Here is a 20,907-nt window from a genome sequence, read left to right as displayed (position 1 = left end):
AGATAATGTACATCAGGTCAGCTAGATACATATGTAGAGCTATAGACAGATAATGTACATCAGGCCAGCTAGATACATATGTAGAGCTATAGACAGATAATGTACATCAGGCCAGCTAGATACATATGTAGAGCTATAGACAGATAATGTACATCAGGTCAGCTACATACATATGTAGAGCTATAGACAGATAATGTACACCAGGTCAGCTACATACATATGTAGAGCTATAGACAGATAATGTACATCAGGCCAGCTAGATACATATGTAGAGCTATAGACAGATAATGTACACCAGGTCAGCTAGATACATATGTAGAGCTATAGACAGATAATGTACACCAGGTCAGCTAGATACATATGTAGAGCTATAGACAGATAATGTACATCAGGCCAGCTAGATACATATGTAGAGCTATAGACAGATTATGTACATCAGGACAGCTAGATACATATGTAGAGCTATAGACAGATAATATACATCAGGTCAGCTAGATACATATGTAGAGCTATAGACAGATAATGTACATCAGGACAGCTAGATACATATGTAGAGCTATAGACAGATAATGTACACCAGGTCAGCTAGATACATATGTAGAGATATAGACAGATAATATACATCAGGTCAGCTAGATACATATGTAGAGCTATAGACAGATTATGTACATCAGGACAGCTAGATACATATGTAGAGCTATAGACAGATAATGTACACCAGGTCAGCTAGATACATATGTAGAGCTATAGACAGATAATGTACATCAGGTCAGCTAGATACATATGTAGAGCTATAGACAGATAATGTACATCAGGTCAGCTAGATACATATGTAGAGCTATAGACAGATTATGTACATCAGGACAGCTAGATACATATGTAGAGCTATAGACAGGTAATGTACACTAGGTCAGCTAGATACATATGTAGAGCTATAGACAGATAATGTACATCAGGTCAGCTAGATACATATGTAGAGCTATAGACAGGTAATGTACATCAGGACAGCTAGATACAGAACTATTGACCTTTTTCACACTTTCGCCATCTTGGATCGAAAACGAGGCTATGAGAGCATAGCTCCATGCAGTGTGAGTCGCATCAGCTGATAGGGAACAGACAGCATGTTGTGCATTTCACTGATGGACATTTCAAACAAACAAAAAATGGTATCCTCTGTATCTAATACAGAAGATATTTCACATTTAATCCTGAGGTCCAACTAAAATACGCCTGTAACACACTGGAATTAGCATTTTGCTGTCAGGATCCCTGAAGTGAATCGAAAGGTACAGTTCGAGATACATATTTCAGAAATAGATTGTTTTATCATAACCTCGTCGGCATAGAGGTACAATGTGACAGTACACTCAATGACAGAAGTTTTGTATCGTAAATTAACCGCATTACATGAAACATGTCAGTGTACTTTTGCAAATCTGCTCAGTCAATGCCTGGCTTGGTGAACTCGAGATCGTCGATCATGTTTATTTCAGGTTTCATATTGGTGTTTGCTGCACCACGTCACTATCGTTTTGCCATGAGTCCAGTTGACAAAAGACACTTTTTCTGCTATGATTTTCATCTAAACATATTACGATGTAAATGAAATTAGTTCACAAAATAACTCGTGTGTCAAAATAAATATTCAGAAAGGACGATAACTCTATTCAGTGTGTACAATGACAGATGATACTTTACTTGTTCTTCAAACATCACTCACTTAACCGATTACTGCCGATTGAGACTACACCGTGCACGACAAAAGTAATAATGTGTGAAATGTTTAAAACAAGTTAAAAGGAAACTTAAAATTGATAAATATAAATAATGCATGAAATTGAAGAAATATAAGAATTGATACAAACACCAATTCTCATATTTAACAAAGAAAAACAAACCGAAATTTTCATGTCTCCATTTCTCACAATATGAGCTTTCAAAACTTAACATGGACTGGGTGTCTTTGTCAGTCAAAAGTACCTACCGTATTCGATGTAATAAGCACCCCACTCTAATAAGCGCCCACGGCGATATTTGCTGATATATTGGCTAGTGAATAAGCCCAATTAGCATCCCTTCCGATTGATCAATGTACACAAGACTTATTTATTCGTGTATAATACGCACACATGTGTTATATGCACCCTTATTTATGGGCAATTAAATTTTGGAAAAATATATCTGTCGTACATAAACATTTCAGGCTGTCAGCACAAACCACGAAATTTATCTTTCAACTATGTTTTCTTTTCACCGAAATAAAATTCTTATAAGAGCCACGAATTTGTAATTTTGAGTGCGCCCTGGGCACTTATTACGTCGAATACGGTATTCAAATTCCAGGAGAAAATAATTTTCTTGCTTGTAAACAAATGGTACAATGTGCGTATTTAGTGTCTGATATATTGGCCATGTTGTTTTGTGAGAGAATAAGGCTTTTCACTTCCTCGTCCTATTTAGGTAAAATGTGACAGGAAGCACACTTGTTGATTAAATGGATATGGCTTTTACTTCCTCGTCCTTTAACAGGATGCACATTGTAACCAGTGTGTTACTATCAGCAGAAAGCTCCTCCAGACATCCGTCACCGGATACTAGTACTTCATTGTGTTGACTTGGCTGGCCTGAAATGAATAATTCAATAATGTGGCAGGCTCAATTATGTATATAAATTTTAATTAAGATTTATTAGTTAGTAGTAAGGTTATATGGCCTTGTTACCATTTTAACTGATTAGTTTATTACGTTATTTACATGATAAGAAGATATTATTAGTTATAATATTAGTTATGTTTTATACCTTAGTATTTTATACCTTAAACATTCATTCCATAGCTCTGTAACATTAAGTAAGCTTACTCTCAGTCTAACTTCCACTAATTGTCACACTGCATGCTTTTGACTTACAGCACTCTTTGCCCCAGCGCGCCCCGGCCCAGTCTATTGTCTTGTTGATAGGCCAAGCTGGCCACAGCTACAACAATGTTTGTTGTTGAATTTTAGAAAATCAGTTGCTATTTGTCACCTCAAGGAAAGACTCTGCGAGATTTATTGCTGCTTTCATTTCTATGTGAGGATTTGGATTTGTAGAAGGATTTATTCATATTTAAGGTTAGTTGGTTATTTATTTTATGATGTTGTATATATGGATGTTTTCTAATTATTGCGATTTGAAATAATATATATTGTAGAATGCATTCTTAATTTGATTTATTAAAAACATAATACATCTTGTATATATTTATAATGCTTGATGAACTTACAGTTCAGTGAGTAATTATTATCTGTATAAAACAGTATTAAACACAAAACCTAAATATATATATAAACTAAGTAATATAAACCCCTCTGGACAGTAATGGAAAGTAAATGTATGTCTGTATGCTTGATGCATGTTTGAAATGAGTGGCTGTTGTACTATATATTTTATACACTATTTTACCATAGGATATCACTTGTATATAGTATTCTGCATTTGTATTTCTTTATTATGCAGATTTCTCAGTAGCAACCTTCACCGTTCGATCATTGTCACGGTATTACCAGTTCAGGTATCACCTATCTGGTATGTAATGTTCGTTATCACTCTATATCATATTAATATATTTTGTATCTGTGTATTGATGTATTGTACGGATACGTCTGATGTATTGTGTAATGTAAAGTAAATGCTATTCATTTTAATGGAAGTGATATATATATATATATATTTTAGAAATTTAAAGAGTAACTATAACGGATTGTATATATTTATTTCTATGTTATATTTGCTTATGTTGTACTTCTATTGTTTCAGACTGAAATTAAGTACGTACATTCGTACTGATTATAAAATAAACGTCATCAGCCTCACCCCCAACAGCTGTTTGTGATTTATTTGGCCAGTAGAGCACCTACTCCATTATCGGCCAACACAAGCACGGTTACAATAATATTGTAATAATAATACCCATCAGAAATGCAGAAATACGCAGTAAAATATAATCCAAGCGTATCAAATACGCAACGAACATTACAGATACGCTTCAAAAATAAAACTTGTGCGTATCATCAGAATATTGTGAAGTAACCCTGCGTATTCGATTAGCAAATCAGCAACTTATTTTGAAATTATAAACAGGCATTCTGTCAACCTTGCCAAACTCCACGATGACAGTCACATCATGATCATTTGCCATCACACTTTCTTGTGGAAATATCGTGGTATTTTTGAGTCCTATAAAGCTCTCGAACCAACACAACACCAGTTTGCAGCGACTAGATGAATAGTGTTTTTAAATATTTAACTTATATACCCACATGTGTAAAAACTAGTGGGTAACAGAAATTTGATTACGCAGATACAATTAATGATACCCAGTGATTTTAAAATGCATGGGTAAAATACCCACAACACCAAAAGCTTATCTGGAGTTCTGGCTTAATGCTGTGTAAACATTGAATTATTCTTTACAAGATCTCAGTAGCATTTGTATTAAGTCTGTTCAGCTACCATAAACTGCACTGGGAGTTACCAGGTGGTCATGGATATTTTAAATTGAAATCACAACAGAACGGCCAGACTCAAATTTATATAGGTAAGGAGACCAGATAACAGTAGAATAGTTTGTCAATGATAAGAATAAGAATAATGTTCAATACTTACGATTAATGTACCGGGATGGTTAAATTGTCACAGTTTGTCCCGACTGAGTGTCTTGTTGACATCTCCATGTGTTTCATGTGCTATCCAGCCTTCACCTTCTGCTCTCCAAGCCTCGCTTTCAGCCTGGAAGTAGCGAAGTGTGAAAAAGGTCAATACTATCATAAAAATGACAAATGCGCTTACGAATTGCGCTGCACAAGTCGTGAACTAGTCTAGGTTTCTGCTATATCATCTGGGTACTCTCGGGAAAAAACAATAACAAAGGCAACAACCAGTCCTGGAGAATTGCTTTAGATCAGTGCCGCATCAAATAATGACTTAAGATTCTAGTATCAATAAATCAGATCTGACTCGAAGGGTGGTTTGGACAAAGAATATGCATGGCTTTCGCAAACGAGTCGTGTTTCATGAGCCGATTCTGTGGCACAGATTGAAGCACGGGAATGGGGCGAAGCGTTTTGTGTTTTGGCAATTTTCGTTTACTAATCGTGTCTGTTTTCTCGATACTTGTCGTCTCAGTAAACACGGGCCTATATAATTTAGGTCCGTGCAGGAACGAACGGGAACCAGTCAGAGTGTAGTGTTGGCCAGACGCTTGGTTCCCTCTCTTCATATAGTAAGTTGAAACAGTTGGGTTCCCTGGGTATGTTGCGCTGGCGCAATACAGTGTACGGCAGCGCAGCATACCAAGGGAACCTAAGCTGGGCCCCGTCTCTAATATCACAATATAGGCTTGGCACAAGTTGACGACGCGCATAGGGAGCTGGGAACCAGCTTAAAGGGAACTATGATTTATCTCAACCTGGTTCCCTGGGTATGCTTCGCTGGCGCTACACACCCAGGCAATGACTGCACAATGGCCGCCGCCACTAGACGAACAAACATGGCGGACACGCCATGTATTTACTATAGAAAAACTCTTGAACGGTTGGTTAAAAGATGTTCTTAGCATTTTCATTAATGCTCTTGCAATGTATATGTCACGAGAATAACGTCCGTTGTTACTTTTATTGAAGGAAAACATTATTTAAGCTGTTCGAGACTCGAAAGTAGTTGTCACATCGATGAAATGTAAACAATGACACACACCCATTTTCTGCAGTGATATGTGCGTTAATATTTCGTGTCAGCTCACTGTTATCACGAAATCGTATACATAATACATGGAATTAAATGACCATGTCAATGAAATACCATGATATAGCAATTGGGTACAACAGATGACGAGCTACTAAATTAAGAGTAGAATGGTATACTAGTGCAATTCATACACATTTAACACTTCTTGATGGCTGCATTGAACACCAAGGTGGGAAAAATTTAACTATGCATTAATATTTTATCTAATTTAATGAAGTGGAATATATATACACATATATGTATAAATATTTTATTATGAATCTACAATAACCCATAACCCTATTCGACTTTCCGAAAAGTCAAGTTCAATGAGAGTTATCCGTCTTGAGTTGGAACTCTTCAATTGGTTGGATGAACTTCCGCCGAGTACAGTCAACTTCCGTCAAAAATAGCGCGCTGCTTCGAAGTTGTCAAAATGGGGAAGCAATACTGCTGTATTTGTAGCAATTTTAGGGGAAAGATAGTCAGTGAAAGAATAGTATCTCTACACGTCATTCCAGTAAGCAAGTCCCTACGACAAGCGTGGATAAGGCGACTTCGGTTAGTGAGAAAAGACCTCACAGTGACCAAGCACACAGAAATATGCTCAGAACATTTCGTGGGTGGTAACGGTCCAGGCATAGGGCATGATGTTCCATCGATTTTTCCGAAGAAAAATTACAGTACTTGCACAGTGAGTTATGTTGATTCTTATAAGATTTATGCTATTGTTGGTGTATTTAATGTGTTTAATCGTTTGTGAATGTTATGTGATTGTGAAAAAGTGCTATGATTAAAACTTGAAATGAAAAAAAAACGTTTCAAGTTGTGTTGATCTTAAAATTCTATGTATCCTCTCTTTCATCTTATTTGTTTGAATAAATAGAAAAAAATGTCTCAGTGTCTGTTGATAATTTGTTGCAGGTGTCTGATGCTGACTTTGTTGATACGTTTAAGCCAAATGAAAGCCCATTCAAGCAGGCCTGTGACCCTGAATCTCCCAAAGTGACTATGCAGATACACGGAGGGACTCCTCAGTCTGATGAAATTGAACATCATTCCACAACATTCAGTCAAGGTGCCAGGTACAGCGGGAACATAAGTTTTTTCTCTTTTTTTGAGTTTGTTGAATTATTATGAGAAGTTATGCTTAACAAGACAAAATATAACAAGTATTTGTCACAGAATGACGAAATATCCCCCGCCTGTACACCATAGTACCAAATATGAAGACAATCCAGCGATTAGTTCTTGAGATATTGTGGCAACACCGTTTTCCAACTCCAAAAACAGATTTGCCTGCTGTGACCTTGAAAATGGGGTCAAGGTCACCAAATCTGACAGGTGTATGCGGTGTCTGTATATACACTATAGTTCCAAATATGAAGACAATCCAGAGATTAGTGCTTGAGATATCGCGGCAACACTGTTTTCTAACTCCAAAAGCAGATTTGCCTGCTGTGACCTTGAAAATGGGATCAAGGTGACCAAAACCGACTGGTGTCTGCGGAGTCTGTATATACACCATAGTTCCAAATATGAAGACATTCCAGAGATTAGTTCTTGAGATATTGCGGCAACACCGTTTTCCAACTCCAAAAGCAGATATGCCTGCTGTGACCTTGAAAATGGGGTCAAGGTCACCAAAACTGACTGGTGTCTGCGGAGTCTGTATATACACCATAGTTCCAAATATGAAGACAATCCAGAGATTAGTTCTTGAGATATTGCGGCAACACCGTTTTCCAACTCCAAAAGCAGATATGCCTGCTGTGACCTTGAAAATGGGGTCAAGGTCACCAATATTGCGGCAACACCGTTTTCCAACTCCAAAAGCAGATATGCCTGCTGTGACCTTGAAAATGGGGTCAAGGTCACCAAAACCAACTGGTGTCTGCGGAGTCTGTTACCTTGAAAATTAAGTTAATGTTACCTTGAAAATTAATTTAAGGTCACGAAAACCGACTGGTGTCTGCAGAGTCTGTATATACACCATAGTACCAAATATGAAGACAATCCAGAGATTAGTTCTTGAAATATCGCGGCAACACTGTTTTCCAACTCCAAAAGCAGATTTGCCTGCTGTGACCTTGAAAATGGGGTCAAGGTCACCAAAACTGACTGGTGTCTGCGGAGTCTGTATATACACCATAGTTACAAATATGAAGACAATCCAGAGATTAGTTCTTGAGATATTGCGGCAACACCGTTTTCCAACTCCAAAAGCAGATATGCCTGCTGTGACCTTGAAAATGGGGTCAAGGTCACTAAAACCAACTGGTGTCTGCGGAGTCTGTATATACACCATAGTTCCAAATATGAAGACAATCCAGAGATTAGTTCTTGAGATATTGCGGCAACACCGTTTTCCAACTCCAAAAGCAGATATGCCTGCTGTGACCTTGAAAATGGGGTCAAGGTCACCAAAACCGACTGGTGTCTGCGGAGTCTGTATATACACCATAGTTCCAAATATGAAGACAATCCAGTGTTTAGTTCTTGAGATATCGCGGCAACAAACAGGTGGGACGTACGGACGGACGGACGGACGGACGTACGGACGGTCGTGAATACTATATCCCCCGCTTCGCGCTTTCGCGCGGCGGGGGATAAAAATCATGGTGTAGTCTCTCTTACTTACAGAACAATAAAATATAAAGAGCATAAAATATATATATAGAGCATAAAATATAATAGAACATTGACCAATAAACTTGATAATACACTTCTTATATTAGCTTTTGTATTAACAGATTTATGTTAATTTATTTTTTATTAATTTTAATTCCTTTAACCTCAAAACATCGGAAAAAAACTATTTATTTAATGTGATGAAAAGCTATTTATTATTTTGACAGATCCTATGATGTTGCATCAATTATGCTGCATGACTACTGTGAGGCTGTGTGTGAAGACGACATCAGTTGCATAAGATATGGATCATCGCAAACTTCAAATGGTGGAAGTTAGAAGCATGTCTACTCAAACTGACGATGTAATATTCCAGTGTTTAAATCCTGTGAAAACATCCTGTGCAATGACTCAGACTGAGACTGAAAATAAAAAAGTCTTTCGCAATCAAGCCACTCAAGTCAAACTTCCTGATTTAACATTTTTTGATGTGAAGAATGATTCAGAATTGGTAACCTATTATACAGGTCTTGTGGATGCAGAAAAGTTTTCATGTTTATTTGACGAGTTTTCTGAGGTTCATGACAGGGACTATCCAACATCCAATATCGGACGCCCTAAATCTTTGTCTTTGATAGACGAGTTCTTTCTAGTGTTGATGCGTCTTAGACTTGGACTCCTAGTTGTTGATTTATCAAAGCGATTTTATATTTCCAGAAGCTGCTGTGCTGATGTCATTAATAGATGGATTGATATTTTGTACAACAATTTATCCTTCCTAGTTGTCTGGCCATCAATGGATACTATTAATACAACTATGCCTCAAGGTTTTAAAGATCTGTATCCAAATACAAGGGTTGTTATAGATTGTACAGAATTATTTACAGAAAAACCTTACTCTATTGGTAAACAGTCACAAATGTACAGTCATTATAAAAGTCAAATAACATTTAAAGCGCTTGTTGGTGTCACTCCAAATGGTGTTGTTAGCTTTGTCTCTGACTTGTGGTCAGGAGCTATAAGTGACCGGCAAATAACAGTAGAATCAGGACTTTTAGATTTGTGTGATGTAGGTGATGCAATCATGGCGGATAAGGGATTTACAATCTCAGACTTGACAACACCAAAAGGTATACTCCTAATAATTCCACCAAAGAAACATAAGAGAAAACAGCTGACTGCTGTAGAAATTGAACAAACTAGGAGAATAGCGAACTTGAGAATCCATGTACAAAGGCACATGGAACGTGTCAAGAATTTCAGAATTTTGCAGGGTATAATTCCAATTACAATTTCAAAATCTGTAAACAAAATCTGGAAAATCTGTAATGCTTTGACTACTCTGCTTCCCCCTCTTTATCCTCATGACCAAGAAATTGATGACAATTACTTCTTTGATGACAGTTCCTTCCTTGCTCTGTAATTAGTAGGATTAGCATAATCTTATTGCAGCTCCAGATGTGAATGGTCACATGATATTTTCTGCTATATTTAAACTTAATAATCATGGTATCATGATAACAATTTGTATTGAAAACATTGAGCCAAATAAGTCTAGACAAATAAGTCTATTTTTGTCCAATATGACAATTGACTTGACCACCTACTGGTTGTCTATTTTTGTTTTACTTATTGAATCAAAGCATTGATATAAAAATCCTGACTCTTCATATAAGTAGATAAACAATTTCATGTTTTAGCTGTGACAGCAGTATCATAGTCCCATGGTTCTAATTTTTGTAACAATAACTAAAAATGAAAGAAATAAACGCTTGATGATTTTCTTTAATCATGTTGTCCATGTTGTCATTTCAAGACGTTACAGAAAATATGTTATGATATGTTATGGCTTAATAGAATGGTTCAAGAAATTACAAGGAGAAGAAGATATCCTATGTCTAAGCGACATACTATCTGAACGGTCAGTCGCCGTGAATGCGGCGTTAAGTAACAATTCACCCACTGAATGGTAAGTATCTATGACTATCAAAGAAAGATATGATATGGTATTGAGTGAAACATTGAATTGACTGAGTGAGCATAGGGTATAACAACTGGTAAGATGGTAGTACAACGGTCAATCTAATACAGTGAAACACCTCGCTGGACACGTAGGGTATATTTTTCAGGAATAATGGCTGACAGATAGAAACTGCGAAGCCTTGTGAACATCTGATGCCACTTGTTCTCGTCAAATGTAATCCTTTCAATAGATATCCCTTTGAGAGTCCACACCACAAAATCACACCAAGTTCTTTTGGTCAAGGCCATCTGTCCTTGGACTTGAAAGTAGTATGCATGGTTTTCTTTTAGAGTCACATTATTGTCCACAATATGGCAGAAGAAATTTGTATTTGATGCAGCCTCTTCTGGTGTTAGATCTCTGAAAACAGATGATATTTAATCTCTAGTAAGCCATGTTGATTACTACATGTACTACAATCCGTGCATGACACAAGTCCATCAGGGCTAGTTGCAAGGTAAGGGTAGTCTGTATTCACAATTAGTCCACACTGAGACACTTTCAACTGTGGATGAAGACCTGCCATTTTGTTGATATACTGCCGCCTTGCTGCAGATTCATGTGAAAGTCCCCATCTGGTATGTCTGTTACCAAATTCGCCCCGATATCCCATTAGGTCACATACAAGTCTATCTGGAGCTGTAGATGTCTGTCGGATAAATACTTTGCCAAACTGTGAACTTGTTATCCTTTCCAATCTGGCTTCCTTCCAAAACTTTGTTTTATGTTGTCCTCTTGTCATTCTCTCTATTGACCTCACATCCTTTTCTGACACTTTCATAGAATCAAAATAATTTTGAAAGGTAGTTTGACAGGTTGGCGATTTAATATCAACATAGTCAGGAATACAACGATCAATGCATGGTATTTTTGGAAGTTCTGGCATAGGTTCAGGAGCTTGAGTAACAGTAGTTGTATTAACAACATATCCACATTTACTTTTTGTTTCATGACCAATTAACTTCTTATTAAATCTTGTGAGATTTATTGTTGTCTGTGGCATGTTGCTGTTGGGACAAATTGATCTTTTGTTGATTGTTCCATTCTGTATTCCGACAGTACCTTGTGTAGTCCCAGTACCTTTTTGTTGACTCTTCCTGCCACTTGACATCAAGTTCAAGTCATCCGATTTCATTGGATCCAACTTCCTTTTTCTGGGAATTTTCCACTTGCACTCAACTGATGTGCATGAAAGCAAACCATCCTTTTTCTTCTGACTAATGTCTGCAAGGGCATGAAGCAGGGCTGATACATGATTACAAGCCTCCCCGGCACTGCAAAAACAAAATTAGTTATATTTATTAATATTATTTGGACTCTAGCTTTAACATTATGAAATAACAATCAAATGCATATAAAATGACACAGTCATGTTTCCTCTATTTCACCCTAAATAATTATTATTTTTAATGTAATCAGCTAAAGATGTCACATATTAATAAGCAACAATATCAATAATCTGTTTATTTATTTAAATTAACAAAAGTGAATGAGAGGTCCCACAAAGGACGAGATTTTAAAATGTATCAATTACTTTGCTTGTATTTGGAATTAATAATTTACATATCTTTTGATCAAACTTAATATTTGGAACATATTTTCTTTGAAAAGGTTTTTAAACGTTCTGTTTGTAAAAAAACCAGCTATCTAGATATAGATGACACGACTTTAGTTATATAAATGCAAAGTCTACATACCCAGCTGCACAAGTACAATTTGCTGAATGAACACGACCTGTTACTTTTGAGAGACTTGCCCACACGTCGTGATCAGGGCTTTTCCTTGGATCCGCTGTTGGTAGTGATGGTATGACACGGCATCTGACAAACATATGGTCACAGTCGTGATGGATATCGTGTAGAGCTACGCCGTGAACATGTCTATCTTGGTAAAACACCACTGCCTTCATTTGTCGTTTAGCCATCATGGGTTTCTTGTCTGAAGTCCTATGGTTACTAAGTACCATATAATTGTAGATTTCCTTCTCTGAGAATTCCGGCAATGATTCAACAGCATCGTTCCATCCAATCATTAATGTAGTGGGGTCTGGCATTCGATATCCGCTGGGTGTGACGAGCTTCCGTTGCATAGATATAACGCCTTTACTGGGTTGTACTAAGGTGGTTGCATCCAAACGAAGTGCCTTCGCCCCTCTTGCTCGCGCTAAAACTTGTGCTCTTACCCCAGTCACCTTTTGATTTCGTTCCCGTAGGTATTCACGCAATTCTTTAACTGTCATTTGATGGAATTCATCATCAACGTCAATATTGTTATTTGCCGCCATTTTGAAGGTTTACTCGGCGGAAGTGAACCAAGCTCCTTTCCAGCGCGTGACACCTTCGTTACACTCTCGGTAACATCGCTGCCACCAGTGTGGGCGCGGCCATTACAAGAATCTTGAAATTTGCCCTCTAACACCTCAAGTAGTAACGTTGATACTTTTGTTTATATCCCTGGGAATGCCATCATATTTCATTTTGAAAAGGTTTACAACTGACCATGTTTTCCAGATGAATTTACTTTGTTGTTTGTATAATCAGATTGGTTCGAGATTGCAGACTAACGGAAAATAAACCAACTTCTCCCTTACATTCTTACTATATCAATAACATGATAGTTTTAATGAAATAGAAATTCAAATTGACAAACGAAGAAAGTAATTTAGCAGCGATAAGTGTATTCGGCGACACGACAGTCGTCACTTTCTTTGTAAACAAGTCATTGTCATTCGGTTGCGAGTTCAACTCCAAACATGGTTGTGGCCACATATTCACAGTTGGGAGTTTTGACTGGTGGCAGCGATAGTATAGAGAGCTCCGGGAACGTACTATCGCTGTGAGGAGCTTGGAAGTGAACGTGAAAAGGGGACATCACTCTAATTTTCTTTGCAAAGGGAGATAACAACACTTTTCGGAAAGTCGAATAAATTGATGTATTGCTGTATTTCCCCAACCAAAGATTAATCATGCTGAAAACATCATGACATTTGTGCACTTATCTAGACCAGAGTTCAATAATATTTCTCCACTTATTTGGTTCAACTGACATTTAGACATAAACATTGGGCTATAATCTAACAGTAAATAATGTTTTTACCAGCTGACAATCTTGCAGAACGGAGGATTTGCCATTTTCTCAATGTAGTGGTAAGCTTAGCAGACGAAGTTATAAAAAACGCAAACGGCGATTAGCAATTATTTTTCGACCAATCGGAGACGATCTTTGGAGAGTGGTATGTGAAGCGAGTAAAACTTCCGGGCGTCTCGATGTTCGTTGTTCGCCGTTTACTTTTTGAGACGAAATTGTGATTAAACTATGTACAAGGTAAATCCTTTTTCGGGTGCAAAATCTTGTTAGAGTTATATTTGACAAACTACTAGTCAGTTGTAAAACGAAATACATTGGACTGTTTTGGGATGGAAACATTGTTCGGTTTTCGATCAGCGGAGGTGTCCTCCTTTCTCTTTTTTTAATGTAATCAGTACAGTCAGTAGAGTATGGCTATCCGTGGCCCTGTGTCTGAAACAACGTATTCCGTGATGTCTTGCTCAGTGAGTTCAGTATGGTATTATGTAATCAGCTGGTATAAGTGATATGTACATTGTATTCGGAATCTGTGTAACACACTAAGGCGTGCAGATAAAACGTCCGCAGTGAAGCATGTGAAGACAGAAATGTTCAAGCAGATTTCAGACAGTCTCTCGGGATGTTGAGTTATTTTGTGAGGCGTTGTGCTGCCGTTGGTCCATCGGACGTTACACTGCCAAGCCTATAAAGGGCGCACTTTTTCAGATCCAATTAGCGCTGTGGGGGCTCGAACGCGCTTCGCCGGCTCACCGGTTCTGCTAATTAATGCGTTAATTAGTCGACGCCCTACCACTGGACCACAGGCGCTATCACATGTAATTAATGCTCGTTCAACGGGTCATTAGAATCACCATTGACATGCACGCGTAATCAGTAAACAAAGAATTGCGCATGCGTATGACGTCACGGTCCGCGCTCCCATTCATCTTTTCTTGAAACCACACCCGCAATTGTTTTTGTCAGCATGACCGACCAATGGGATTAAAAGGATTAACGCTTGTAAAGGTAAGAATTTATGGCTCACCCTTGCCCAAGCAGGCGAACCCTAATGACCGAAAACGGGTGTTGGATCGTAAAGACGTGTAAGTTTCCCTAAGACCGATAAACGGGTGTTGGATCGTAAAGACGTGTAAGTTTCCCTAAGACCGAAAAGGGGTGTTTGATTGTAAAGATGTGTAAGTTTCCCTAAGATCGAAAACGGGTGTTGGATCGTGAAGCGAGAGTCACCAGAGCGTGAGGCGTAAATTCTCTGAAACTGTATTTCCTCGCAATCTCCTCATACCTACTGGAACAAGGAAGTTGAAAAGAGGCCATGTTGAAATCCATGTTTGTGGCCATTGAACTTTTGTTTACAAAAATACCAAATTTCATTTCATTTTAATTAGCATATTGGCATACATGAGTTCTGTTTATCTGATATTTTAGATTTTGACCTTGATTAACCTTTAAGTTTTGAGGTGAGATGAAATGGTGTTTAACGTCACGTCCAAAATTATTGCACTTATATAGAGGTGTGTGTGTATGTTTGTTTATTTGTTTGTGCTAGTCCGGACTAAAGGTGATTTTAATAGTGCTAGCCCGCTGAGATACATGCTGCGGTTTAACCCCACTCAGAAACAATATACAGACCCAAGCTGACTAGTCCTTGTTTTAGCCCCTTAAAGGGGCACTGATCTAACGCAATTCCCCGGGACTGGTTGTTGCCTTTGTTATTGTTTTTTCCCCCGTGAGTACCCGGATGTAGAGCAGAAATCTAGACTAGCTCGCGACCTCTGTTGCGCCATTCGTAAGCGCATTAGTCATTTTTATGGATACCGGTAGTAATAAGAGCGTATGGTCACATTGATCAACAAAATGAAATACAGTTTTCGAGATAATAAGGAAATGTAGGCATCTTTGTGGCTAGCATCGGTAATGGTGACGAAGTTTTGATAAGTCACTTGCTTGGTAATTTTGCGATTTTCGTTTACACTATTTTGACTTGCAACACAACGCCAACGCAGGTTTGCTTGGCATGCTTTAATGTAAACAGGGTTAGCTCCCCTTGGTAGCTCGCCTGTCTGGGGAGGCTCGCTTGGGTTTCGCGGCTCGTTTCGAGTGATGCCAATAAATATCATCAAGTCTTTACCTGTGTCCTGTCGATGTGTGACAAGTGTACAGTTCCTCCTAACCTAACTGGCGTGGTGGCAGCGGGTTTGAACTCACGTCTAACGAAGCAGGCGACACAACGAACTGTAGTACTTGCATACTTTCACTGAACGTGATCAACAGGTCAGGCGGTAGAGTGCCTGGATAACGCAGAGTAAACAAGACTGTCATTATGGCCAACGCTCAACGTGCCCCGAAGCAATGGTGCCTCGGTAAGATTGAGACTGTAAATTCTTTCGAGAACTGGAGGCAAAATCTCCTTTATACATTATCTTTGGACACAAATTTTACTCCATTTCTTGCCGACGGGGCAGTCTGGCATAAGAAAACTAGGGCCACGCCACTCAGGGGCATGACTGACGACGAGGAAGACGTCCGTGAAGCTATTAGAAGAACTGCAAGACAGAAGGTTAGCAGTTTGGAGCTCATGCTCGGCCAGATTGCCAATTATTGTCCGATAATTTCACGGAACACCATAATAAAATCCTCAACGTCTGTAGATGCCATATGGCATGCCATACGCCTACATTTCGGGTTCCAAGCAACCGGCGCTCATTTCATTGACTTTGCCGAAATCAAACTTGAAAATGACGAGAGACCGGAAGATTTGTATCAGAGACTAATGGCTTTTGTGGAGGACAATTTACTCCGCCGTGAAGGGGGAATAACCCACTATGGCAATGCACCTGAAGAGGACGAGGAATTGTCACCATCGTTAGAAGATTTTGTTGTGCTCACATGGCTGAGGCTGATACACGTTGAACTTCCAAAGCTCGTCAAACAACGTTATGGGACAGATCTTCGCTCACGAACAATTTCCTCTTTGAAACCTGAAATCTCACAGGCTCTCGATTCACTTTTAGATGAAATCCGCACAGCAGAGGATGCTAAGGTTATGAGGACAAACACTTCACAACAGCGCTCGTCATTCTCACGTTTTGCTAAAGCACAACAAACGGGTAGAAAGTTTCAAAAATCATGCCCACTGTGTAAAGCTGCAGGACGCAGCGATCACGTTCATTATCTCAGCGAGTGCAAGTTCCTTCCAGATCATGACCGGAGATACATGGTCAAAGCAAGACAAATTGCCAGTATACTTGATGACCCTGCTGACGATGCTAGTGATACAGTTGAAAATGCGTGTGCAGTGCCATCTACTGAACCTGTCTCCACTCTTCGTGTGCAAGTCCGTCAGTCGCCCTATATGTACTGTTTCTGTGGCCACCAGACGGCACGAGTCACTGTAGATAGTGGAGCTACTGGTAACATGATCCGCCTCTCAACAGCAACAGGCTTCGGCGCTGACATCAAGACTAGCTCTCAGTCAGCCCATCAGGCAGATGGCTCTTCCCCACTGAAGGTCGTTGGAGAGACAAGAATACTTTTCACACGCGACAACAAGGAGTTCGATTTTAATGGTCTTGTGGTGGAAAACCTGGACGTAGAAGTCCTTGCAGGCATACCATTTATGGAGGCCAACGATGTGGCAGTACGCCCTGCAAAACATCAGATCATACTTGGTGATGGCACGACATACACATACGGTTCCACAGAAACAACTGGTGACGAACATACTGTGAGACGAGCTTGTGTACTCAGAGCCCCAGACACTTCTACTACCATATGGCCTGGAGACTTTATTGAGGTGCCGGTTCCTGAAAGCTTTGCTCCTTCGGATTTCACATTTGCCATAGAACCCCGCATAGATACCAGACCTGGACGCTCTACCTTATCATCCACTTGGCCAGAATTAGGAATTATCTCAAGCGTCTCAGGCAAAATCAGGATCCCGAATCTGTCCGACACTCCACAACTGCTCAAGAAACACGAGCACTTTTGCCAGATTCGCCCAGTTTTTATACCTGACTGCGACCCTGATTATGATGTTGAGCCGGCACGCCTGCTACCACCAACTATGTCCCCTCAAATTAAGGACATTGGTTTCTCATCCACTGTTTGTGTAGACCCAGACAATATCCTCCCGCAAGATACCAAATCTCAGTTTGAGTTACTACTTACGGAGTTTGACGATGTGTTTAACCAACATATCGATGGCTATAATGGTGCTTCAGGCCCCTTTCAAGCATTTGTTAACATGGGACCTGTACAACCTCCACAACGGAAGGGTCGTGTCCCGCAATACTCAAGAGATAAACTTTCTGCGCTCCAACAAAAGTTCGATGAACTTGAGCGGATGGGTGTATTTGTACGACCTGAAGATGCAGGTATCCAAGTAGAATACCTCAACCCTTCTTTCCTAATCAAGAAGTCCAGTGGTGGTTACAGATTGGTGACCGCCTTCTCTGATGTAGGACGATACAGTAAGCCACAACCTTCCCTCATGCCTGATGTCGATTCTACTCTAAGACAGATTGCCAAGTGGAAGTACATTATAACCGCAGATTTAACCAATGCCTTTTATCAGATTCCTCTGTCCAAGGAGTCGATGAAATACTGCGGTGTAGTGACCCCGTTCCGTGGTGTGAGAGTATATGCCAGGTCTGCAATGGGAATGCCGGGGTCTGAAACTGCATTGGAGGAGCTCATGTGCCGCGTACTAGGGGATCTTTTAGAGGAAGGGGTGATTGCTAAGCTTGCTGACGACCTTTATTGTGGTGCTGATAGCCCGGATGAGTTACTTCGTCATTGGAGACGCGTACTTGAAGCGCTCAAACACAACAATCTCAGATTATCTCCTAACAAGACAGTCATTGCTCCCAGGACAACAACCATCCTAGGATGGCAATGGCACCAAGGATCCATTCAGGCGAGCCAACACCGCATATCAACTCTGGCTTCTTGTTCACCTCCGGAAACAGTGACTGGCTTACGGTCATTTATAGGAGCTTACAAGGTCTTGTCCCGTGTAATACCTGGTTGTTCCACACTCCTTGCCCCACTTGATGCTGAAGTGGGCGGTCGCCAGTCTAGTGAAAAGCTTCTGTGGTCTGATTCTTTGCTCGATGCCTTCAAAACAGCACAGGCTGGTCTCGCATCCAACAAATCCATAGTACTGCCCCACCCCGATGACCAACTCTGGATTGTAACTGATGGTGCTGTTAGGAAGCCAGGAATTGGAGCAACACTTTATGTAACACGTAGTGACTCGCCACGACTAGCAGGATTCTTCAGTGCCAAGCTTCGGCGACAACAGGTCGCATGGTTACCATGTGAGGTGGAAGCCCTTTCAATTGCTATCGCTACAAAGCATTTCAGTCCTTTCATTATCCAGTCAAAACACAAAGCATGTGTCCTTACCGACAGTAGACCATGTGTTTTGGCATTTGAGAAGTTATGCCGTGGGGAGTTCTCTGCTAGTCCTCGGGTGTCTACCTTCTTATCGACAGTTAGCCGCTACCAAGCAACGATACAACACCTCGCTGGTTCTGCAAATGTGCCATCCGATTTTGCAAGCAGAAATGCACCAGAATGTGACAATCCCTCTTGCCAAATCTGCTCCTTCATTGAGCGCACAGAAAGCTCTGTTGTTCGACAACTGTCTATAGAGGACATCATGAATGGAACAACCCGCCTTCCTTTCACAAGCAGGTCTGCTTGGCGTTCCTTGCAAGAGGAGTGCCAGGATCTTCGACGAACACATGCTCATCTTCTCCAAGGTACCCGACCATCCAAGAAGATAACAAACATCAGGGATGTCAAACGATACCTAAATACAGCAACCATCTCCAAGGATGGATTGCTTGTTGTCCGAAAATCTGAGCCACTCGGTTCACCAAGAGAGTGCATTGTTGTTCCAAGACAAGTATTAGACGGAGTCCTGACCGCCCTACACATACAACTGGATCATCCATCTGCACACCAACTCAAGCAAGTATGCCATAGATACTTCTTTGCTTTGGACCTTGACCGATCCATAAACACTGTCTCAAAATCTTGTCACCGGTGCGCCTCCTTGCGTAAGACACCTCATGTTGTTGTGGACCAAAGCACCAGTGATCCACCTGAAACTGTTGGGTTTGCATTTGCGTCAGATGTTATGCGCAGGGAACGACAACTAATCCTCGTTCTACGTGAATGTGTCACATCCTACACTGCGGCCTGCATCATTACCGATGAGCGTGGCTCCACCCTGTGTGAGGCATTGATTCGTCTTTGCATTGAATTCCGTCCACTTGATGGCCCTCACGCTGTTATCCGCACTGACCCAGCCCCAGGCTTTAGCAGTCTAGTCACGGATGAACGTCTCCAGCAACATAGAATTACCCTAGAAATAGGCAGAGTGAAGAATGTGAACAAGAACCCAGTTGCTGAAAAGGCCATACAAGAATTAGAGGATGAGCTTGTGCGCCAAGACCCTGTACGGGGCACCACTACACCAACAGCTCTTGCCATCGCTGTCGCCCGCCTAAACACACGCATTCGTTCACGAGGCCTTTCTTCTCGAGAGATGTGGACCCAGAGAGACCAATTCACAAACTGTCAGTTGCCTCTGTCCGACAAGCAGTTGATAACAGAGCAACATGTTAATCGCCAAAAAAACCACAGTCACAGTGAAAAATCCAAGGCTCCTCGGAGTCATCGACCTGTTATTGATCAAATTGAGATAGGCGACCTGGTGTACCTTCATAACGATCGCAATAAAACATGTGCACGGAATCGTTACCTAGTAGTCACCAAAGATGGCCTCTGGTGCAATGTCCGCAAGTTCGTTGGGACCCAACTGCGGAACACTTCATACAGAGTTAAGCTCTCAGAATGTTTTAAAGTCCCACTTTGGAACAAGACACGTGTGCATGAAGCGAACAGTGAGGACACATCTGACATCGATGATGACCCACCTGAGACACTTCACCAGACACCGGAGACTCCGCACATTCCTCTGGAAATTTCTACTCCTCCTCTGCCACCGCTTAAGAATGACGTGTTTGATGACAATCACCCAACCGACATCAGTTCTGCGTCGGATCAATCTGACCCCCTATTTGACCCAGGTATACAGTCATCTTCAACTTCAAGGCCATCGCGTCAACGTCAACGACCAAAGCGATTTGATGAATACGTTTTGGACTTTTGAAGTATTGTGTTTGTTTTTTAAATGTTATGTTTGTGAGGGGCAGAATAATCCCCATCGACCAGAGGGCAGTCTACCCTATGATGGTTTACTTACCAATTGGTTTCATGGTTAACCAGAAATTGGATCTTTATTACATCATTGTTTACTTACCAAGTTGTTTTTCACGCCTATTTCCTTCATTATGGTTTGTTTAGATAACGTTTATCATGAAGAAAA

At 40.3% G+C, this 20,907-nt stretch overlaps 3 protein-coding genes and 1 pseudogene across 3 annotated transcripts in view; 3 read left to right on the top strand and 1 right to left on the bottom strand.

Annotated features, from left to right (window-relative positions):
• Positions 1-1,242: 1,242 nt before the first annotated feature.
• Positions 1,243-20,907, top strand: part of LOC139471338 (serine/threonine-protein phosphatase 6 regulatory ankyrin repeat subunit C-like) — a 32,168-nt gene continuing 12,503 nt past the window's right edge. The window contains exon 1 of the mRNA XM_071253657.1: positions 1,243-1,289. The gene's annotated coding sequence lies outside the window, so the exon portion shown is untranslated. The remainder of the gene's footprint in view (positions 1,290-20,907) is intronic.
• LOC139471363 (uncharacterized) lies at positions 6,204-8,737 on the top strand. Its single transcript, XM_071253692.1, has 3 exons — positions 6,204-6,461; positions 6,692-6,852; positions 8,626-8,737. The coding sequence occupies exons 1-3, from the start codon at positions 6,204-6,206 to the stop codon at positions 8,735-8,737; spliced, it is 531 nt and encodes a 176-aa protein (XP_071109793.1).
• On the bottom strand, positions 10,481-12,712 carry LOC139471282 (uncharacterized; annotated as a pseudogene).
• Positions 15,829-20,691, top strand: LOC139471434 (uncharacterized). The gene has a single exon (XM_071253799.1). The coding sequence runs from the start codon at positions 15,829-15,831 to the stop codon at positions 20,689-20,691; it is 4,863 nt and encodes a 1,620-aa protein (XP_071109900.1).

Source organism: Haliotis cracherodii, unplaced genomic scaffold (genome assembly GCF_022045235.1).
Source record: "Haliotis cracherodii isolate W230 unplaced genomic scaffold, xgHalCrac1.p SCAF_22, whole genome shotgun sequence".
Lineage (NCBI taxonomy): Eukaryota > Metazoa > Mollusca > Gastropoda > Lepetellida > Haliotidae > Haliotis > Haliotis cracherodii.
The sequence above is the reverse complement of the archived record's forward strand: the minus strand, read 5'-3'. Positions and strand labels throughout refer to the sequence as shown.